The sequence below is a fragment of the Silurus meridionalis genome, chromosome 6 (assembly GCF_014805685.1).
Source record: "Silurus meridionalis isolate SWU-2019-XX chromosome 6, ASM1480568v1, whole genome shotgun sequence".
NCBI lineage: Eukaryota > Metazoa > Chordata > Actinopteri > Siluriformes > Siluridae > Silurus > Silurus meridionalis.
In genome coordinates, this window is record NC_060889.1 from 6,515,802 (window position 1) to 6,539,627 (window position 23,826).

Here is a 23,826-nt window from a genome sequence, read left to right on the forward strand (position 1 = left end):
ATAGAGAAATCCATCTGGTTGCCATCTTAAAATTCCAAAGTAGAGGCCTCACAACAAGCGCACATCTGTTCTGTCTACTTAAACACAAGACAATCCAAAAGAAAGGATACCCTTTTTCTTGATATATAAATGCTCCACTCTCTTGATTAGATTGCCAGGTCCTCAGTGGGTCTTCTTAATAAAACCTCCTACTCTTCTGACAAAAAACCCAGAGAATGAATCTTTAAACCATCATTCAGTGACTAACAACATATGCTAATAGTCTTGTTACAAATAAGGTGGAAGTTCTGAAGATTATTAGTTCTTAAATGATGCTAAACAAATTATGCCAGTTCTTTGACTTGTACATTACATTGACATTTTACAGATTTTCCCAGTTAATTTAATATATGGTATCAAAGTAAGGACAACACAGATTAATACTTAATGACTGTTCTACAATTTAGAGACTATTACAAGGCTAAATATTTGATTAGATTTTATGAAAGGAAAAAACTGAGAAAGAAGTAAAAAATGCAGCAACTGGTTTCAATAGAATAGAATAGAATAAAATAGAATAGAATTTAAAATCTCTCACAAAATATGATGTTTAATTACGCAATATGATTTCCACGTGGATGAAAAACATTTGCAATGCGTATAGCCAATAAGTCAAATAATACAAATAATAATATGAAGATAGGAAAAGACTTACTCTCTATTACTTACTATTGCTTTTGACATATTGTACTAGAGCAGACACAGTAGCCAGTCTGCTTAAGGAAAAAAAAAACAATTAATCTATAATACAAATGGTTCTTTTTTTTTTTTTATTAATCTAAGAACCCTTAAGTATATAATTAACCATGATAACATTTTAGATGAATAGTCAAATAAAGACACTACAAGCCATCTGTAGACTACAGTATAAACTGTCGACATGCCGCCTGGTGACAAACCCACCAGCATACTAACTCTTTCTGAACTATATGTTGACTAAATGGTCATGTGCCAAAGGTGCAGGCAATTTGTTGGTACCTCGAATAGTAAAAACTACAGCAGGGGGCAGAACTAGCTCTTAAGTTATCAGTTATTTAACGGCCTCATGTTAGTGTGTGGGACTCAGACACAGTTTTATTGTTCAAGTCTAGGCTGAAAAAGTATTTGTTTAATCAATTAATTTTTGAATAGGGTTTTCTTAGGTAAAGGAGCAGATCTGGAGGGTTCTTGGATGCTGTTTTCTCCCACACTCACATGCCCACTGAAGTTTATTGATGGTGTTGTGGCAAACTGTCTTATATCACAGAGGCCCCTTATTTCTGTGTCAACTTCTGGTTTTCCCTTTTAGTTATGATGTTATGATACCATAGGTAGACTTGCTGGAGTCCCTACTTGCACCCTGAACATTTGCACAGTTTCCTTAGCTATTACGTTACAATAAAAATACATAATAATGCATGTTCTCTCTCTTTCTGTTGCCCTTTTCAATTGGAGACAACTAGGTGCTGCTGAAGATGGTTCCAAATGTCTAAAGATGTCTATGACTCTAAAGATCCTTTATGTTACTGAGCAGGGTTACATTTAAGAACCATGAAGATGGATTTGGACTGTAAATAATATAAACTGTCTGCAATAGTAGCTTGGAACTACAGTTGCTATGCAGTTTTGCATTCAGGTGGCCATCATTGAACAGTTGATATACTCAACAATGATGGAACTATAATGAATGGATATTTAGTGTCACCCCTTTTGAGTCTGGGTTCTCTAAGTTTTCTTCTTCACACCATTTTATGGATTTTTGTCCTTACCACTGTTGCCACTGGTTTGTTCATTATGGATAAACCTATATAAATCGATTTATGAAATCAAATAAATTGAACTTTTATATTTATAATCTTTTTACTTCTGTAAAGCTACTTTTGTACAATGTCCAATTTTTAAATGCACTAGACAAATAAAATAAAATTCAATTCAATCAAAATAACCTTGCATTTCTTGATGTTTGATAGATAATTTAGACATCATCCACAGAACATCAGCTTTATTTGGATAGTCAAGTATGTGCTTGACAATATGACATACTTTTAAAGATGCATGTGCAAATTGCATGAATGTGTGTGTGTGTGTGTGTGTGTGTGTGTGTGTGTGTGTGTGTTGAAAAGGTGGAATCAGGCAGTGTTCTACTATTTTATAGCTCTGGGATAGAAGCTATTTTTAAATCTTGAGTGAATTATATTCTACCAGAGGGTAGTGTACAAAGTGAGGAGGTTCCCTGCATGTTTTGGAGGCGCTGCTCTACCATCTGGATAGATAAATGTCTTCTACTGCTTGTAGAGGTGTGCTAATGATTTCCAGTGAACATAAAATTGTGAGTGGTTCAGTCCAAGAGAAGTCCTTTGTTAAGTTTAATCTCTTTTCCTGGTTTTAGAAGTGAGATCTTATTTCCAAACTCAAGCAAGTCAGAATTTACATTACACAATAACAGTTTCTCTGGAGGTAATAGGTGCTAAGATGTGACAGTCACAAATAATAAAATATGAATAAATTTACAACAAAAACAAACCATTATTAAAATGTACACAACACAGCCAATGGTATCAATATTATATTTAGTAAATAGCGTATACTTACTCGTTCAAATTAGTGTTAAAATCTTTGGATGCAGAAATAGTTGCATGATTTTGACAAACAGGATATTTAGAGTAATTCAGGAACTGCTGATCTCCTCTGAGTTTCTCACTCAAAATATTTAGACTTTGCTCAGAATTGTGTTAAAAAACACTTTGTTGATGAGATGTCAGAAGATAATGGAACAGATATGTTAACTCAAATAACAAATTACTATAGAAAGATGAAACACACTTTAAACATCTACACTAAGTCACTAAGCGATTTACACTTGGTTTTGTCAATTCTCATCCTGAAGATTGCTGCTCTTTCAGAAACCAGCGGTCTGAGTATAAAATTCTCGAAGCTTTCAAGCTAGTCTCAAAAGTTATTTCCTACACTATGTACAAATGAATGAGGATGCCAAGGAAACAACACATTGTACAACAGATATTGCATGTCTTCTTCTTCTTCATATTTCGGCTTCTCCCATTAGGGGCTGCCACATTGGATCATCCGTCTCCATACCCCCCTGTCCTCTACATCTGCCTCTTTCAAACCAATTACCTGCATGTCTTCCATCACTACATCCATAAACCTCCTCCTTGGTCTTCCTCTTCTGCTCCTTCCTGGTGGCTCCATCCTCCATCCATCCTCATTCTCCTACCGATATAACCTATGTCCCTCTTCTGCACATGTCCAAACCATCTCAATTGGGCCTCTCTCACTTTGTCCCCGAAACGTCCTACATGCACAGTCCGTCTAATTAACTAATTTCTAATACTGAATCAGAATTTTCAGACCATTTTATACGTATTCTTTTAAGATTCAAACAGACTCTTTTCATGAACAGATGTTTTTACTGCATTTATGTGAAGTCAGCATGCACACATTTACTGGCTTCCCATGATCCACAAAGCACTGCTTTTCTGTTTTATGGAAATTCAAGACCAGCTTCCCAGATCAGTGTCACACCAGACTATCTACACATTCCCTGCTTTTGTTAGGAAACCCCCAAATGTCTTACACCCAATTTAGCCCTATTAGGTCATTCCGTGTCTGGGAATGTGGAGGCTAATAATGAAAACCAGAGCTGTTGCATCAGTCCACACAACAGTCACCTTTCTATAGAACGTATTAAAAGAGAATTTGAAACAATTGTGTCTGTCAAAGATGACTGTGATTTAAATAGTAATGCTGGTTAGTAACTACATCAAATTTAAATCTGTATCAGTTGGCAAGATAAAGTATAATGTGTAGAGGGAACAGACTATAGACATACATTTAAAAAACAAAACAAAAAAACAATCAAAAATTGTTTATAATGAGACTAATTGTTTGTGTAGGAAATTTGATTTCTGTGAAAGACCTACTTGGATCACCTCTAATATCACTCTGCAGTGACTTCTCAGCTTCCAGCTCACCACACAGGTTTTTCAGGAGTGGGGGACCCGTCACAAGGAAACAGAGGAGTCTAAAATAGAAAACACACATCCTTTCAACCCCCCTTTTCTTTTTCATGACGTCTTTCCTCAAAGCATGACTCACTCGTTTGGTCTCACACCGCCAGTTTGTTGAGAAAAGAGCTAGAAGCTTTTCTTTAACCCTTCGACACTGTTAAAAGAGTTAAACTTTAAAACATCACTAATATGCCAAAATTGCAATTTACCTTGTTTATCTAAGACTTGTATCACTGAGATTTGAGAAGACGGGTACTTGACTACACTGAAAATTGATAACTTTCATGGTTACCTACATGATGCAGTCATTAACCATTAAAATATGCTTAGCTCATCAACAATTAAAAGTAAAAAAAACTTGCTTACAACTTGATATGGCCTCAAAGGCTTTCTGGAAATAAATACAAATCTACACTAACATTTATAAAAAAAATGTATTGTAAGCGTAATGCTATCTTCTGTCAAGTGAAGTTAGATCTTCATGCCACTTGACTTAAATCGTCACTGGGTTATGTAGGTAACCCTAGTTCCCTGAGGGAACGAGAGCTGCGTCGAAAACGATTTGGGAACGCCTCGCATTGTTCATGCTCTGAATCACGTGTATAATCTGGCCACGTTGTGCAAACCAGGAAGCTTCAAAATATAAGCGCGATGGAAGCGACATTAGCTTCTGGAAAAGAAGAAGGTAAGCGCTGCAGGGATGCAGGGAGTGTGGCATGTTGATGCAGCTCTCGTTCCCTCAGGGAACTAGGGTTACCTACATAATCTAGTGACATTCCCTTTCAGGAACTTGAGCTGCGTCGAAAACGCTTTGGGAACGAGTGTCCAATCACGCCATACTGACCAGTCCCTGCCTAGTGTGTCTGAGCACAACCTGCATGCAGGACAGAGGAGCCAGGAGTGGCTCTGATGTCGAGGTCGTAGAAGCTGACAAAGATCAGCGGGGTGGACCAACCCATTACAAATGTGCATAGACAGACTTTCAATTTCATAGCGAAGTAAGCTTTAAATATTGTGATTGATAATCTATTACTTCTACTTTGCTAATCAAGCAGTTTTATTAGTGACCAATTGGAAAAGGTTTGTGAATAAATCTCAAACCAATGGAAGTCAAGTACAATGCGATACCCTTAAGGAAATCTAGGCCAGGAGTACACATTTTCCAGCAAAGTAATGTAGCTGCCCTTTACGTGAACCATTTCTTTTCTTTTTTTTTTTTTTTTTACAGAAGAAGCTCATTCAAGTTTACTATTTACTAGTTATGATAGAAAAAGTTGCATCCTTTTTTAATTAGTATTGTGCAAAATGTTCAGAAAAACTAAAGCCTTTCATCCTTAAAATCCAACCCACCACCATCTCCTCTGGTTACGTCCTAAAAGAAAGTGTTAAAATATCTGTTAGTAAGTCTCTCTTTAGAGATATGTCTGGACCTGCAAAATGTATTGTGTAATCAGTCTTATGTTGACATTCGTGTATTCGAGAAAAAGCTGCACCTATAAAGTCACAGTATAACAAGGATGAATTTTTATATGCATGTCTTATCTTTGAAAATTTACTTTTTTAAACAGTCGATCAACTGTGATTTTGCTGATCTAGCAGCACCCTCGTAAAAACGATAATTATTAATGTATCTTGCCAAGTTGACTGTGTTCATAGAAAAAGAGCAGCTAGCTAGAGGAGGCCCTGAGCTGGAAACAGATATAATGTTGAGGTTGTAAATGTTGGGGTTGTATTCACATTAGGCATACTAATTATGTTTACCTGAAGTTCAACATAATCAGTATGCCTAATGTGAATACAACCTCAAAATTTTTTTCTATATGCCTCCCAAAAGAGAGAAGCCACTAGACGAGAGCCAAATTTGTTGATTTAATGCACAGGATCTATGACAGGGTGGAGAAAGTAAAATAATAAATTAATAAAATAATAATAAAAGTGATTTAGTGGAATTTGCATATAAAATAGTATGACATGAGTTTGATAAAAGGTGGGATTAAAATTTTAGTTAGGAGATATGCATTTACATATGCATTTTCAGAAAAACTCATTCCAAAAGAATGTCACAAAGAACTGAATAAAGCTGCTTTCTCAACAGTCATTTATTGTGAACTCTTCACTTTCTTTTACTGCTTTTACTAGAAATGAGAAGAACAAGGTGAATGTGTGGTAAACAGACAGACTGTGTGTTCTTGTCTATTATGTGGGTGTAAGTAGGGGGAAGACCAAAGAATTAAATTAGAATTATTCTGTACTGGTGACATTCAGAGTAACAACAGGTGGGATTTCCCCCCATAAAATAGTATACATCAAGGATATTATCACAACATTTGTAGGATTACTTTACCAATATTGCCCTTTGCTGCACTACAAAATGGCTGTAACTAAGTTCATGACCATAATATGCAGTCAACAAAAGTAAACAACTCAATGGACACATTATTACAAAGGAGGAGAGGACATTGACCTTAAATAAGAACAAAAAAATTCACTAGATTAAAAAAAAAGGCCTTATTCCTTAGTCCTAAGTAGTCCTAAATAAAATAATTTCATTAGCTTGAATTTCATTAGCTTGAATTCCTAAATTCAAACACCAGATAATTTTCCAAGTACCCATTTGCTTTTTGTTTCAAAGCATTTTTCCTTCATTAATGATTTGAAGAAGTAAATGCCTGATCATACCCATACGGAAATCTGATATAGGGCAATATATGCAAAGCATTTATTGGATTTCACAGGTTTAGAAATATATGCCGTGTATTTGTACATACACACATTTTATATATACTTAAAATGTAAATGGTAAACTGTAAGTGTATGCAGTTTGATCAGGTTGGTTTCGGATCCATTACATATCTTATTTGAATCGTTTGCTTCTATTCAAGGATTAGCTTGAATGTTTTATTCCCTGCATTGACATTTATACATTTGGCCGATCTAAATCCAACGGCAGACATGCCTGAGATAAGCACAAGGCTGACCTCTCAAATTACTCTCTACGAGTGTATCAGTGTTGAATATTCCCATGAGCAAATACTACATTGACATCTTTGTGACACTATTTTCACATAATAACTAATTCTATAACTCAACATCAGGTATCTCTTATATTGTGTTCTACTTTAATGTATCATGAATGGTGTTACACAATATATTAAAGCATATGTATCCTACACATGTAGAGAAACATTTGAAAGTAGGTTTAAAAAATGTTTTCCACATGTTTGTACAGATACTTTATTATATATATATATATATATATATATATATATATATATATATATATATTATATTATATTCAATATATATTATAATATATATTATATTATATATTAAGTTTTAAGCAATTAATAGAATTACAACTATGTTAATATAGCGTCAAATATATTGACTATCATTTAATATATGTTCATAAATGGCCATATATCAGATTTACGAATGGGTAAAGCTGCAACAGAGTCAGCAGCAGCAAATGAATCAAACAAAAATTGGGGCTTAATATAATTTTACACAAAGCATGTCGTTGCATGCACTTAATTTAAGTGATATTAATGAGATATTAGCAGATTTTCTGGTTCCACTGTATTTTTTGTCTTCCAGTATACATTTTATTCCAGGCTTTAATTAAATTATATTAAAAGAATGCGAACATTACAATACATTATTGTTGTTTCTATAGAACATTGACTTGTAGGGGAACAATCTACAACAAACAAAATGTAGGCTTGAACTGGCAGTAGGTATTGTTTTTTGGATGCTTGGTCATGACTACTTACATTTTTTGAGGCACTAGAAAACTTCAGAATCAGGATTTTGTCCCCCACCTCTGCATTTAAATAATGATTCTATCAGCTGCAGCTCTAGACTGTCATGAGCCTCTGTAGACTAGAGATGGGAGACTAACAGTTTTTCTAGGCCACTAGAAGGAATGTTAAGTTTTTCTGGCTTACCATTGAAACCAATGGATAGCTCAGCTTGGCTATCCATTTGGAGAACACACAGTAAAAGTGACTACTGCTTTAGTGTGAGCAAACTGATTGAAACCTTCCAGCAACTCGAGCGATCCCGTAAAAGGGACGCTGAGCTGACTGTGGAAAGATGAAGGATTATACTGTATAATCTGGTGATCAGGTCACACATGATCTTAAGTACAAAAAGAAAGTGTTATACAATGGTTGCTTTCAAAATTACTACTTTGTCGCTATTGGTATTGCAGATGTCTAGTGCGAGTATTTATAAAAATTATTTTTTTTTATATACATCATTCAAAACATGCAGTGAGCAATCTTTTCTGTCAAGATTTTTACTGTGTTTGATTCATTACAGGTTTTTGGCACTGGGCACTTTAATATGGATTTAGACATCTATTATGCCTTTTGTCCTCTTAATAAATAATGAAGTAATTTAATAAACTAAACACAAAAAAAAAAATTGCATTTCAACAAACTTTATTCCCCATTTCAAGATTCCAATACATAAAAAAGTGACATTGAACATTTACACAGTGATAAACACCATAAGGTTACATAAATAAATAAAAAAAAATAAATAAAAACATAAATAATTGTGCCAAGATTTTGCCTGAAAATTACTCACAAAGATGGGATGAAAGAATTCATACTTATTTCTTTTAACACTACAGTCAGTGTCACAGTATTAAGGACAATGCCACATGGTGGAGTTCATGATGTAAACAGTAAGTAGAGGCACAAATGAAGAATATATAGTCTTATCTGATAGGATATTATATGACTAATATCTTGTACCAGGCAAAAAGCTTACAGTAGGTGTTTGTAGTGCTTACTACCATCCATTTAGACAACTGAATTCAACTCAAAAATAAAGGCTCCACCAGATAAGCCCTTTCCGTTACCTTTTTGTTATTTGAGCTTAAAGATACAGAAGGGCCATTATTGCACAACCCAGAAGACACCCCTTAGAAAGGCACTTGACTCTTCCTTCACACCTCAACACCTCCAGGTGCAGAGTTCTACTAGCCCTTCCAGGTTTATAACTAAATCACTCTAAAATGTTTAGAATCACCAACTTTCCATGTTTGATGTATACCATGATGTGAAGAAATAAAGGGGAAGGCAGGTGATCCAAACAAAAAGCCTCATTCAGGTCACGCAAGTTCTCTTTAACTCCTTGTCACTTTGTTGTGTACATCATGAAGTCAAGTTGTTAAGTGTCAGTGCAACACAGGAAAGAAAAACAATATCCAAAACAGTGCACCATAAATCCAAAGAGGCCAGAATATATGTTAAGAGAACTTTTGAGGCAAGATGCAAGCTTCTCCAGAAGTGGAGTCAGTCCTAGACCTTGAGGATTCGATCCTTTTTTTTTGTGGTTGATTTATGTTTTGGTGTAGTGCTGCAGTAGCTGCACCACGTAATGGAGCCTGTGGCGCAGTTCAGAGGAGCAGCCATGGTCACAAAGTGTGCTCAGAGAATATGAGGAAGAGATCCGCTCACGACTAATATAGGTCAACAAGTATGAGTCTGCTGACTTGGACAAGATCACCTTGGTGTGATCAGTGTAGAAGTTCACCTGGGAGAAAGAACAAACAAGGTTTTTGAAATTAGAAGAAAAAAAAAAATTGATTATATTTCTGACTCTTTACCCATTTGGTAATTTCCCATCCTTCACCTGATTATTCCAATTTTTTTTTTGCAATCAATAATGAAGCACAGCAGGCTACATGCTAAACTAGAATGTGTATTAAAACAAATAATACATATAAAAAACAAAGCTAACCTGAAGTGAACCATTGTTAAAAAGCATAACTAAAGCATGATCGGTCTTCATCCACTGCAGGAGAAGGGGACAATCAGTAGGTGATGGCTGGTCATCACAACCCAGATCTCCACCCTGTTGAGTCAAATAAAACCTTTAACTCTTAGTGCTCCAAAAGGTTTATTTACTTACAGTAAAAGGACAAGAATCATAAGCAAAAAAAAAAAAAATCCCTTTCAGAAAGCTTAATAGAAAGCACTAACTTCCATGAGATTCTGATCCATGTAGTTGGCCATCAGCTCCACAATGTGTTTCTGGCTTTGGAGCTGTTCTGGTAGAGCATCCACTTGAAAGGTGAAATGTTTATTGTTGGTCAAACAATAATGAACTACCCTGTTGAGAGAGGGGAATAAATACATACATTAATTAACACAAGGCCAAAACATAATTAGGCTTCACCAAAATCCAGTCACTTTGATTCAACACATTTGTGAAGTTTACTTAGACCTATTTTAGTTTTAAGTAAAGCATTAAATATTAGTTATAAAGTTACCTTCGCTGATCACAGAGACTCAGATGAGTGCCTTCATTGAATAGGACTCCAACATTTTGATTGGAGAGCTGGTAACCAAAGCCATATTTGTTGGAGTAATCCACCCACTTAGTCACCCAGACGAAAGGTGTAGGCTTGGAGACGCATGGAGTATTTGTAGATGCTAGAGAATTTGAGGAAAAAAAAAAAAAAAATCTAAAATTAATTTCCTGACCATTATACTGAGTAGTAGATGTGTATTTAAAAGCTTCTGTTTGCTATTGCATGGTACAAAACAAACCTGCAGGCATGGTAGACAAGCAATTACTAAGGACCTTCATGGTGGCATCAGCCACAGCTGCTGGGGTCAGGGAGTCTTCACATCCTGCACATAGATACATTTCAAATGTGAAGACTCAAAGCAAAATGCAAACCACAGTATTAAGAAAAGAAAACTAAACTAGAGTCACTATAATTTAAAAATACAGACTACACTTTAAAAAGTCTCAGGTGAAACCTAAAACAGAAAATCAACAAAATAGTTCCACTGTATTAAATGAACATGGCACACACCATCGGTACTGCTGGCTAGCCTGCGTTTGAAAGAACGGGATGTTGACTTTCTAGACTCGTCCTCAGCTGGTGTGTCTAAAGGCCCAGAAATAGCCAACTGACCTGCTGGAGAGGCAACCTTGTGAAAAGATGAGAAATGTCACAGCAATGAGCTTTCAAACAGTGTCAAGTTGATATCACAAAACAGAAATGGATTTTTGTTTCTTTATGTCTTCAAAAGCAATCAAGTATAGTATTGGCATGTTCTTCAATTTCAGAACTTTTTTTAAGGTATGGCATTTGTAATTATTTCGCAGTTCAGGATTAAATCCTTTGTTTATCCCCTGTAGCCCAAGTTATTTTTTATTTTTCCAAGAGCTGACATTTCACAGTTTAAAAAAAAAAAAAAAAGGATCTAGAAAAGCACTCTATACAGCAGTGCTGCAAAGTCAATTGATATACTTTTGCCATCATACCTCCTTAAGTAAAACGCCTTTATAAATCTTAAAGATGTTCAAGTGCATCACATGATATTCTGAGAGAAATTTGTCTAAAGCCATTTGAATAAATGTACAACAATGCTTATGCAGTATGAAGGCTCTTATCACACACCTCATTCACTCCCACCGTCTTGTGACTGATTTGCCGGCTAATGGAATGCTTCATCATGCCCGAGACAAGCTTGGAGATGTCCTCCTTGTCTTCAATAGGGATCTTCTCTGCTGAAAGACAAAAGTAAAAAAATAAAATGCTACGTTCATATCTATACTAAGTGTTCAGTTGAAATACATCCCAGATGTATTAAAAAAGCTTACTGAATGCAAGCCTTACCTTTGGATTTCTTCTTGCCAAAAAGGCTCTTTGCCATCTTGGTGAAGAACTTCTTGGCAGGGCTGGGTGGGTTGAGCTCTGGCACCACTGTGCATGCGCTGGGTGGAAGTTTGTCTGGAGTAAAGCCCTGGAAGAAGATTTTTTTAGGAAAAAAAGATTTAATATGTCATGTATTTCAGATATTGATTACATTATCTAAAAAAATACCCAAGAGCACTAATAATGTTAAGCATTGTGCTGCAATAACTAACCTTACTGAAATACTCGTGAGCCAGGATCTGGTCAAGTGTAAGGCGATCACTGGGGTTCTTTTGCAGAATTGCAGAGATTAACTTCTGCGCTGCTGCAGAGAGCGACCGTGGAAGTGTATACTTCACTTCTTTGATGCATTTGTATGTTTCTTTCAAGTCTAAGGTTTCAAATGGAGGGTTCCCACAGAGAAGTGTATACCTGGCCAATCCAGAGAAATAACACACGGTCAATAAACTGAATAGTTCCAGTATTTTCCTCTGTGGAAGTTTCTTTTAAATTGATATAATATTTAATCAAATAAAACTGAACGTGCATTTCACTTACATCACACAACCCAGTGACCAAACATCTGACTCAGTCCCATGTCCTTGACGATTTAATACTTCTGGTGCCAGGTAGTTTGGTGTTCCACAGATGGTTCTACAAAAAACAGGCAAATGCCTATTTAACAAAATGAAGGTTTTGGTAAGAACTGCTTTCATTTGGGAAGAAAAAAAACCCACACTTACTTTTTTCTCTGCTCCACAGTCTCCAGCTTTGCTGCAAGTCCAAAGTCTCCCAATCGTAATTCCATATTCTCATTCACAAAGAAATTACCTATTCAAAGAGAAATTGTGCTCAGTTACAGCAGTTCATTTAACTATGCAAGGAAGGTCAATCGATTCCATTACACAAGAAATCTGTGAAATGTTGAAAATGAAAAATGCATTACCGAGTTTGAGGTCACGGTGAAGGATTCCTTTATTATGGAGGTATTTGAGGCCAGAAATGATTTGCCTGAGGTAGTACCGTACTTCAGGGTCTGTCAGGGTGTGTCGTGCTTTCCAAATATGTGCCAAGGACTGCAGCGAAGAAAGCAGACAGTCAATCTTGTGCAGTCACAGTCAAAAGACCTTCATTATTACCAAACACAGTACAGCTAGTGGTAAAGCAGCTCACCCTTCTGCTGCAGAGTTCAAGGAAGATGTAGATGTTATCCTGATCTTCAAAATGATGAGAAAACTTGACAACATGTTTGTGCTGGAGGGTTTTGTGTAGCTCAATTTCATTTGTTATCTGACAGAAGCACAAAATGGCACTGGTTAGAATGAACAAAATGATGTCATTAGTATGAAGGTAAATCAGCAGACTCTTGTTTACCTTGTTTCTCTGATGTGGTTTGGATACTCTGCTTTGTGGAATCACCTTCACAGCGTACATCTTGTTGCTGGAAAGATCGGTCATCTCATAACACCGAGCAAATCCTCCCTGCAACACAACATGGCTGGTCTTTTATTTGATTTAAAGAAAATGCGCCGGATTAAATTGTCGTGTGGTCGTTTATTCGTCAGCATCACCGAAAATAATTGAGGATGACATGGCACTTCCGCAGCGCCCACCACCCTCTAAATCCTGTTGAAATGTAAATGACGTCGCTCGTTGCAGTCTTACACACACCCCAGTGATGAAGAAATCAGCTTTTACACCGCGGGACTGAGGCCAAAAGCGCCAGCAAACATCCGCAACAATTTAAAAACCCGTTTGTTTCTTAAGATGAAGAAAAGATCCGCAGTGAAACACAATCCGGAGGTATGATGCTGAGACACTCACCCCGCGGTAACTACGTGGTTCCACACACAATGTAAACACATGAAGTGTGTATATAATAAAATCCTACTATTGTAGAAGACATGGACACACCACAGAATAAACACACGAGCCGAAAGACACCGTATTTTCAACAAGAAAACGAATAGACGGCTCAGGTTCCTTGAATATCAGTAAACTGTCTTATTATGAAAGGATTCAGACTGAGGTACCTTTCCCAAAAGCTTTCCTTTGGAGTATGAACGTCCAGTTTTCGGATCGACCACCATCTGCGCCAGCTCCACTTTGGTTTGTTCACATTTGCTCCGGCTCGGTTTTTGTGTTGTTGAGGGAGAAGAGAGCTCCGGGGACGCCTTCAACAAATCCGGGTCCATCATTTGACTAGAACGGCGGTGTACTGTGCTGAAACAAGCCGGGTCCATTCATTAACACTCAAGTCTCTCTTCCCCTCCAAAAACAAGCTCGGCCCCGCAGTCCACCACACTACACCAGCCAACTCCTCATTAACACGCCCAGACACGCGCTCCGAGTATATACCCCGCGCGTGACGTCACGGCGAGGGCAGGGTCTAATGTAAGACTCGATGTTAAAACCGATGATGTGATTTGTTAATATCAGCCGTCTATCAAAGTGTGGAGGAAGTGGAGAGAACACGAGTGGAAAAATGTGAATGAATTCCGCATTGATCCAATCATGGATCTGCGTGTTTGGAGCGAATGAATATCAATGGCCGCCCAATACAGGATTGTCTGAAGCTGAGTGTCAGCCTGCGTCATCTCATCTTCTTTAATCAAGACCTCATTTGTATTTTTATTCCCTTTGTCAGCTTTCCGAAAAGATTTACACCTTTTTCCCAACCCGAATTGTGGCCCAATCCAGCCTGAATTATTGTGTGATTCATCTTCTCTGTAAACAGTAAATACTATTAAAAAATTTCGTTCAAAATGCCTGGACACACAATAAAGCATAAATGAATCAATAACATGTGTCATGTTCAATGGTGTAAATAAATAAATAAAAAATAAATAAATAAAAAATGTAAATAAAAAAGCGTATACTGCCCCCTGGTGGATTTATTTTTTACAATGATGCCATTTTGAATTAAACAGTTCAACCATTGTCTAATTTGTCATTCATTAATATTCATTCATTCATTCATTCATCCACACACACACACACACACACACACACACACACACACACACACACACACACACTATTGTGCAAAGGTTTTAGGCAGGTGTGAAAAGCATACTGTAAAGTAAGAATAATTCAAGAAGTTTTAGTTTATTTTTTATTAATGAAAAAAATATAGAGTAAATGAACAGAAGAGAAACCCAAATCAAATTAATATCTGCTGTGACCACTCTTTGCCTGCAAAACAGCTTAAGTTTTTGAAGGAACTTGGCGGGTTGGTTCCAAACATCTTGGAGATGTGGGATTCCTTAAATCTTTTTATGTAATCCCAGACAGACATGATGATGTTGAGGTCAGGTCAAAACCTTTACTTCAGGAACTCCTTGTTCTTCCCTATACTGAAGATACAGTAGATCTTAATGACATTTTGGGGTCGTTGTCCTGCTGCAAAATAAATTTGGGAGCAATCAAATGCCTACCTGATGGTACTGCATGGTGGATAAGTATCTGCCTGCATTATACAGCATGGCCAGACTTCTCCTAACAGTAAATGGAGCAGATGCTCCATTTAGTGTCTGTACCCAAGTCTCACTGGTTTTTGCCAGTTCATTACTGATGACACTGCAAACATCTTTTAATGTCAAACAGAAGTGTACTTTTTAAGTTTCCTTGGCTGATCACTGAATTTACAGTCCTCAACACTGCTTGTTTCTTTGCACTTTTTCAAAATACCGTGAACAGCACATATTGAAACTCTATTGAAAATTTAATTTTCTTCCGCAACCTCACCTTAAGAGTTTGGCTGTTCCTCACCCAGTTTTAAGCCTCTACACAGTTTTCCATGTCTATTAATGACTATACTTCAAACATCGTATGAAACTGATGATCATTAGCATCTGCTTGGTATAATTAATAAAAAAAATAGACTCTAATTCCACAAAATTCCTGACTTTGTGTGTGTACGGTGTGTAAGTGTAAAAACTGAGGCTGGGTTGAAAGCCAAGAGGTATTCATACCAAGTATTGATTGATTTTTCTTTTATTGGTTCACTTTCCATTTTGTAAGTTCATAAACAATTGACAAATATCGTTGAATGCATTCTTACATTCTTACTTTTGTTACATTTCTAAAACCTTTGAACAGCACTGTGTATACATGGTAGGAACACAAGCCCAGAACAATTTACACTTATGAACAGCCACTTTTTTTTTTTGACATTTTATTTTCAATTAACAGTTTATGCATCTTGAAAGCCCAATTAGGTGTGTAGCATGTTAGAAACTGATGTCTTTAAACATTTTTAACACTATTGGGGAAATAACAGCAAAAAGGTAAAACAAATGTATAGATGTGTTCCAATAAGTAATTTCAAAACACAGTGTCTGTCAATAAACAAGTGTTAAATAAAAAAAGGCAATTATACAGGAATGCATTGTAGGTAAGGACTTGTAGTTCAGTGGTAGTAAAGAGACTCAGAAGTCAAACTGATCTCCTTTGGCTTTCTTCTCCTGGGACTCTGCCCAGGCCTTGTTGATTGTGCGCTTCATTTCATCATCACCCTCTGAATAGATCTTCTTCAGCATATTCATCAGCCCCTCTCCAGGATCTCCAATCTCATCATAGCTGGGTTTGCTGAGGAGAACACATGACAAGTTTGTATGATCATCAGGTTACATGGGCTCTTATTAATATTTTAATAGGAATTCAACTCACAAATGAATAATAAATAAACAACAAATCAGAAGTCAAGATTGAATTCAAGTCTGACAATACTATAGAAATGAAACTTAAATATTTTACAGTAGTCAGTGTGCAGCTTGTATAGCAGTATAGATTTACTGTCCTTAATAAAAGGACTCAAAATAACTCAACAAACAGCCGTTACTGTCAAAATAGCTGGCAACAAAAGTAAGCTGTACGTCATGTAACCATGCAAAGCCACATGTCCTACTCATGTTTTTGTCTACTTGACATTACCAAACATATTTGTGTATCTTGTGATCATGTGTATCTTGGTGCAAAAAACACTATCAGAACGTTTCCCAACCAGAAGCCGTGGGTGGATAAAACCATCCGCGACGCTCTGAGATCCTGCTCCGCTGCCTACAACACGGGGCTCGCCACCGGGGACATGGAGGAGTACAAGGCTGCATCTTACAGCGTTCGCAGAGCGGTGAAGGATGCAAAGCGGCGCTACGGGAGGAAACTAGAATCATAGTTCCAACATGGTGGCTCTAGAAGCCTGTGGCAGGGACCAAGGACAATAACGGACTATAAAACACCATCTTCTAAAATGGTGAATGCGGACGCTTCTCTGGCAGACGAGCTAAACACCTTTTACGCTCGTTTCGAGGCTGCAGCTAACCATACTAGCGGCACAACCAGCGTGCACGCCGAGAGAGGTAAACACGTTCACCATCTCGGAGCATGACGTGAGGAGGGCATTCAAGAGAGTGAATACCAGGAAGGCAGCAGGACCAGATGGCATCACAGGTCGGGTTCTGAAAGCCTGCGCTGACCAGCTAGCACCAGTGTTCACTGAGATATTCAACCTCTCACTGGAACAGTCTGTTGTCCCCTCATGTTTCAAACAGTCCACCATTGTTCCTGTCCCCAAGAAACCCCAGCCCGCCTGCCTTAACGACTATCACCCTGTAGCCTTGACCTCAGTAGTGAGGAAGTGCTTCGAGAGACTGGTCAGTGACTTCATCACTGCATCACTACCAGACACATTGGACCCATTACAGTTTGCGTACCGTCAGAACCGTTCTACTGAGGACGCCATTGCTCATCTCCTCATTCTCCACGATGAGCCACCTGGACTACAGAAAAGGGAATTATACAAAGATGTTGTTTGTTGACTACAGTTCAGCATTTAATACCATAATTCCCTCCACACTCACCTCTAAGTTGGAGGTCCTGGGACAGCCGCTGTGTCAATGGCTCTCTAACTTCCTGACTGACAGACCACAAGCCGCACGGGTGGGAAAACACACCTCCTTCACCCTCAGCAATGGAGCTCCCCAGGGTTGTGTTCTGAGCCCACTGCTGTACTCGCTGTACACATACGACTGTGTGGCCACTTCCAACTCCACCATCATAATCAAGTTTGCTGACGACACTGTTGTGGTGGGTCTGATCTCCAACAAAGATGAGACGGCCTACCTACAGGAGGTTAAAAACCTGGAGAGATGGTGCCAGGAGAACAACCTTCTCCTGAACGTCAGCAAGACTAAGAAGTTGATCGTGGACTTCAGCACGAAGCAGGAGCGGTCATACCAACCGCTAAACATCAGCTGGACTCCAGTGGAGAGAGTGGACAGTTTCAGGTACCTAGGTGTTTACATCACACAGGACCTGTCTTGGTCCTGTCACACCAACACCCTGGTGAAAAAGGCCTGGCAGCGTCTGTACCATCTAAGACGTTTAAGGGACTTTAAACTACCCTCTCAGGTGCTAAAGACCTTCTACACTTGCATCATTGAGAGCGTTCTGACGGGTAGCATCACATCCTGGTTCGGGAACAGCACCATGCAGGACAGGAGAGCCCTCCAGAGGGTGGTGCGTTCAGCTGAACGTACCATCCACACTGAGCTCCCTAACCTGCAGGACATCTACAGCACGCAGTGCCGGACCAGGGTCAGGAAGATTATGAAGGACCTCAGCCATCCCAACAATGGACTCTTTTCTTTGTTGCGTTCAGGGAAACGCTTCCGCTCCCTGAAAGCGAACACAGAGAGAATGAGGAGGAACTTCTTTCCGCAGGCCATTCGGAGTTTAAACCAGGAAACACCCAGGATCTAAAAACTGGATCTAAAAGCTGGTGTCTCTCTCTCTCTATCATCACACTTCTGCATATATTTTTCTTTTTTTCTTGTACTACAACACTTTAAACCCTGGACAGTCACTTTAACTGTGGACTTGCACGGCACAGTGCACTTTATACCACACCATACCGCACACGTTCACTTTAAAGACAATCACATCAACCACCTTATGTTATTACTGTTTACTGTACATAAGCATACCCTGTATAATAAGCATACCTGTGTCATAAGCATACCCTGTATATACAAATCTCCTATTTTTCCTATATTTTATATATATATATATATATATATATATATATATATATATATATATATATATATATATATATATATATATATATATATGCATGCCCAGGAAGATAAAGGCAGTGCTGGATAGCAATGGTGCTCACACAAAATCACAAAATATTCCCACTTTGGACACTTAGGGTGAACTCACTTTTGTTGCCAGATATTTAGACAATAATGGCTGTATGATGAGTTATTTTTTTAGAGGACAGTAAATCTGTACTGCTATACAATTATTATTGGCGCTTACTGTGCCCTGGGAAGAGCGCATGGAAGAGGCCAATGAGAGGAAGCGGGTTAAGTACCAAGAGTTAGTTAAAGAGTGTAGAAAAATGCAGGGCTGGAAAACTCGTTGTGAGCCGTTGGAGGTGGGCTGTAGAGGTTTTGCAGGGTGCTCACTCTGCAAAGTACTTACTCTACTAGGAATCACTGGGGAGGCAAAGAGAAAGGCGATTAGAACCGCAACTGAAGCCGCAGAGAAAGCCACTAGATGGCTTTGGATTAAGAGGGCAGAACCGTGGGCAATTGCTACTGGGACACAGGCCGGAGTCTGATCAACCACGGCTGGGTTGCCTGGACGAGGGTGTCTGATGTTCAAAGCCTCGAAACACCCAATGACCCCAGGATACATCACTGATGATGTGTCCCAGTGCATCTGCATGATGTATTTTGTATTATTTTCAGAGGACAGTAAATCTGTACTGCTTATAGTCAAGTTTATTTCTTTAGCGCTTTTCACAACAAACAATGTCTCAAAGCAGCTTTACAGAAATCAACAGTTAAGGTGAATGGTGTGTGTTTATCCCTGATGAGCAGCCGTGGCGACAGTGGCAAGGAAAAACTCCCTTAGATGTTATGAGGAAGAAACCTTGAGAGAAACCAGACTCAAAATGGGGAACCCATCCTTATTTGGGTGACATCAAGAGTTTGATCATAAATCTTTAAACAATACAGAACACTGGAGAGTGAGAACTAACATGAGTACTGGAGTGTATGTAATGTTCTTTCTACAGTCTTATACAGTCATTATGGTTGTAAAACTAGGAGCTACTGAGCAACTCATAAAATAACATTTGTGATCAAATACTGCACACTATACAAACTGCACACTCACTACTTTAAAATAGATCCAAGTTCAATTTCTACTGTATTGTCCGTTGAGAAGATATAATAAAATGTTTGCTGAAATGTGAGGGGTGTACTCACATTTGAGAGATACTGTATATTTTAACAAAAAGCACATTTGTTGCCTAACAACTATGGTCTCTAGTGACAATTTCACAATACAATTTTGTGAATTTCCCAAATGAAGGGATCCTCCACACTGAGCTGAACTTTAAAAGTTATCAGTGTTTACTAAAGCATACTGCATCTACAGAAACAATACAACACTGAAAAGGGTTGTCCTGAATTGAATGCAAGAATAGAGGCCATATTTCACCTGTCCATGACACCTGTCTTCTCAATGTTTCTTCCTCATACCATCTCAGGCAGTTTTTTCCTTAACACTGTCACCACTGGCTTGATTATTAGGGATAAACTTACTCAGACGGATATTAAAATGTATATTTGTGATCCATTTCTTTTTTTAAAGCTGTTTTGAGGACAATGTCGACTGTTAAAAGCACTATATAAATATAACTGAATTGAATACCAGAATGTGTGAAGTATGTTACCACAGTACTCTAGTATAATACTCACTCTTTCTCTTTACACTGTTTCTCTACTTGTGTAAAACACTCCCATTTCTTTGCTGTCTTCTTTTTGCACATGATTAGTACCATGTCTGTTTTCACCTGCATGAAAAAAAAAAACAAAAAAAAAAGAAAACATTAGAAACGGCCAAAGCAGAGACAGAGTCTCTTAATAACTTTAAGTGCCTCAGTATTGGACAGACTTCCAAACCTTTCTCATGCTCTCCTCAACTACAATAGGAAACAAGAGGTTGTTGACTGTCATTTGATAGTTCTTTCCCTCCAAATCTTTAACAAGCAGATTGAAAGACCTGTAAAACACAGAAAATGTTCAATCAAAGAAGACACACTTTGGATGGAGACACTCAACTTAGAAATTACTGGTATTTTTTAATAATAATTAAATATTGAAATAAAAATCATGCTTGTTAAGTGTTTACTGGTAAAATCATTTTTACAACATAGAACCTGTTAAGAATGACTTATGAAAATAAAGTGAAAATAAAGTATGCACAAAACTATTTTATCAAAGCCTTTCCTACATCAAGTGGCACAAAAGTAATTTGGCCAAAAAAGTTTAATTACTTAAAAGAAAGATCCACCCTGAACACTCATTGTTGTATAGCTACATTTAACTAACAAACAGCATTTGAGGTGACTGAATTTGACAATTTTCCACTGTAAGTACACATCCGTCACATCAACAAGCGAGAGAACGACTACATTCTCACAGCAAATACAGCATCAACCAACAAATTAGCACCACACTGACAAAAGTATTTTGTAAAATACTTTTGTAAAAACGTTATCACCTACATTCATGCCCTTTAATAATCAACCAATCATGTGGCAGTATTAAAAACAAACAAACAAACTAAAAAGTAAAAATCCAGACGCAGGCTTCTAGCATCAGGTACTGATCAGTTGGAGGGCGTATTGGGATTTCAGTGATTGTTGGTGCCAGATGGACTGTTTTGATTATTTGTCTGCACCTGCTGACATCCTGGATGAACGGCCAGATTGATTTAGGCCAATAGAAAGTAACCACGGGAATTATACACAAAATTATGTTATAAAATAACACACAACATATACGCAGCTGTAAACATGTCAAATGTGTTCTGTAAAGCAACCTTGAGATACAATTACTGTCAACTGCTGTAAGAGCAATAAAAATACATCTGAACTGAATATTATTGAATATTACTTTAGAACAAGTGTCAGTACCCAGCATGGATTTACACTGTAACAGTAAATACACTTAATTACCTTTTTAAATTGTGTGAGGTAAAAAGAAAATCTGGAAACTATAAGAAATTGTGTACTAATAAATAAGGTGGCTCATAACAAGCACTTGATACTATGAAAACATCCAACTATACAACCGACTATACAAATACATACAACCTACCTGTCTGTAAAGCTGACCTGCACATTGTCAGCAGGGACTTTATGCACTCCTGGTACTGTGATGTAGACTTTTACAAATTTTTCTGACTGGTCCCAACCTATACACATATATATATTTATAAACATGTGATTCACAAAGGCATTCAGATTGGTGTAATGTACAAGGCATTGGAGGCCAAGAAACAGCACAAGTGAATTATACACACCATAATTGTTAATTTTGACTGTGTAAAGCTTGACTGTTGTATCTACTTGATCTGCAGAGTCTTTTTTTACTTGCTGTTCCCTCTGTTGCTGTTTCTGTGCCAGCACTTTCTCGATCTTCTGCTGCTCCTGTGAGAGGACATCCTGCACATTCTTCCTTTCACACATCTCCAGGAGTCGTGTCACTTCTCTCAAGTCACACTCAAGTCCTGCGATCTGAACAAGTTAAATAATAAAGTGTCAACTGCATGAAATCCACAAATTACCTGCGACCAGTGTCAAGTTCACAAACTGACCTACAGGGTGTTGGATTACTCACAGAAACATCTCCATATGTAATAAAGACTTGGTGTTTCTGGATAAATCAAATAAGGCATATATTATTTACATAAATTGCTCGTGTCTTATCTGGATTGTTTGTTGAAAAGGTGAGGGTCACTAAATAAAGGATATGATTTACATTTAAAATTGAAATCTGACTGCGTTATTGGAGTGTAATTCACAATAACGCTGAAATACCAGGTACAGGATTACAGATTACACTTCCCTTATTATTCATTTACTTACAGATTTTTATCCATTTTGTGCATCACATCATGACTCATATCTGTGCCACTCTTTCCATTCTTCAGCAAGTAATTAAATAAAAAGCCAAAATTATAAAGCGTGTGCATGTACTTTAAACAGGATGAATCTAATTCCCCTATTTTATTTCACACAATTTGCAGCACTATAACCACCTATAAAGAACTAAATGAATATCATTAGCTAATCACAGTTCATAACAGGTTTCTTACCATCACACACACACACACACACACACACACACTGACAGCTGTATTATCACACACATGTAATGTGTACTGCACTGTTCATGGCTGAAATAAAGGTCATACCTGTTCACTGAGCTCCATTACTGTCACTGCTTTGAAAACAAGCGCTTAATTCAGTTTAACACAAATAAGATACTAAAATTCAAACACAGTAACACCTTCTGTTCTTCACTCTACACGCGTGTGAAACCGCTTTTCTAGAAAGATTCTGCACTGCAGCGATTCTTCCGGTTCCATAAAACAAAATAAAAGCTGCGTCAATTTTTATATTTATTTCATTCACTGATTAATACACCGGTTTACCAGAGTACAAGTCCGTACAACTTTACTAAAATAATTATAAATAAAATAATAAACAACTTTACTAAAATAATTATAAATAAAAAAATAGTGGTTTTATAAATTACGCACGCACGCACGCACGCACCTAATTTTAAAATAAAAGTCCTTTGCCAATACAATAGATGAAATGTAAATACTGTACATGAAATTAGTACATGAAAACATTTTGCCAATATTGACTGCTTTTTTACTCTTTTGTTATAATTTCATAATATTTATACTTTTACACAAGATTAAAGCGCTTCATTAATCATTTACCCCTAAATCTACAAGGGTAAAAGTGTTACTGTCACCTGTTCATAAAATAAAATAAAATAAAACAAAAACAAAAATAAAACCCATTTAATTTCAGCTCATTACTGTAAGCTGTATACACCAGATTTGACACTGTTAAAAGCTTTTTTTTTTTTTTTTTACCTATAAAGTAATATTTTTCCAGTAGCTGCAATATTTATTAATATTGCATTAAACAATGAAGTAGACACTTGACACTAATAAGCAAATGAGGCCGGTTAGAATCCTGACAAGTGTTACCGATCAGTGTTCAGCTTGATT

General features: G+C 37.4%; 2 protein-coding genes and 1 long non-coding RNA gene across 4 annotated transcripts; all 3 read right to left on the bottom strand.

Annotated features, from left to right (window-relative positions):
- Window positions 1–3,242: 3,242 nt before the first annotated feature.
- Window positions 3,243–4,553, bottom strand: LOC124386862. The gene is made up of 3 exons (XR_006926038.1): window positions 4,413–4,553; window positions 4,256–4,311; window positions 3,243–4,060 (listed from the first exon to the last, which is right to left on the bottom strand). It is a non-coding gene; the product is annotated as an uncharacterized LOC124386862 (long non-coding RNA).
- Window positions 4,554–8,474: 3,921 nt separating this feature from the next.
- plk3 (polo-like kinase 3 (Drosophila)) lies at window positions 8,475–14,049 on the bottom strand. 2 transcript variants are annotated; one of them, XM_046852551.1, is made up of 15 exons: window positions 13,746–14,049; window positions 13,087–13,194; window positions 12,886–13,002; window positions 12,659–12,788; window positions 12,456–12,543; window positions 12,271–12,366; window positions 11,946–12,144; window positions 11,695–11,821; window positions 11,476–11,582; window positions 10,885–11,002; window positions 10,613–10,696; window positions 10,333–10,495; window positions 10,043–10,172; window positions 9,801–9,914; window positions 8,475–9,593 (listed from the first exon to the last, which is right to left on the bottom strand). In XM_046852551.1, the coding sequence occupies exons 1-15, from the start codon at window positions 13,953–13,955 to the stop codon at window positions 9,399–9,401; spliced, it is 1,986 nt and encodes a 661-aa protein (XP_046708507.1). In that variant the 5' UTR covers window positions 13,956–14,049; the 3' UTR covers window positions 8,475–9,398. The 2 variants fall into 2 exon arrangements, with proteins under 2 accessions (XP_046708507.1, XP_046708506.1); XM_046852550.1 differs by having other exon boundaries at window positions 11,476–11,585; window positions 13,746–14,048.
- Window positions 14,050–15,692: 1,643 nt separating this feature from the next.
- Window positions 15,693–23,161, bottom strand: LOC124386722 (calcyclin binding protein). Its single transcript, XM_046850672.1, has 6 exons — window positions 22,993–23,161; window positions 22,099–22,312; window positions 21,894–21,990; window positions 20,694–20,793; window positions 20,490–20,584; window positions 15,693–16,302 (listed from the first exon to the last, which is right to left on the bottom strand). The coding sequence occupies exons 1-6, from the start codon at window positions 23,008–23,010 to the stop codon at window positions 16,143–16,145; spliced, it is 684 nt and encodes a 227-aa protein (XP_046706628.1). The 5' UTR covers window positions 23,011–23,161; the 3' UTR covers window positions 15,693–16,142.
- Between the last annotated feature and the right edge of the window lie 665 nt (window positions 23,162–23,826).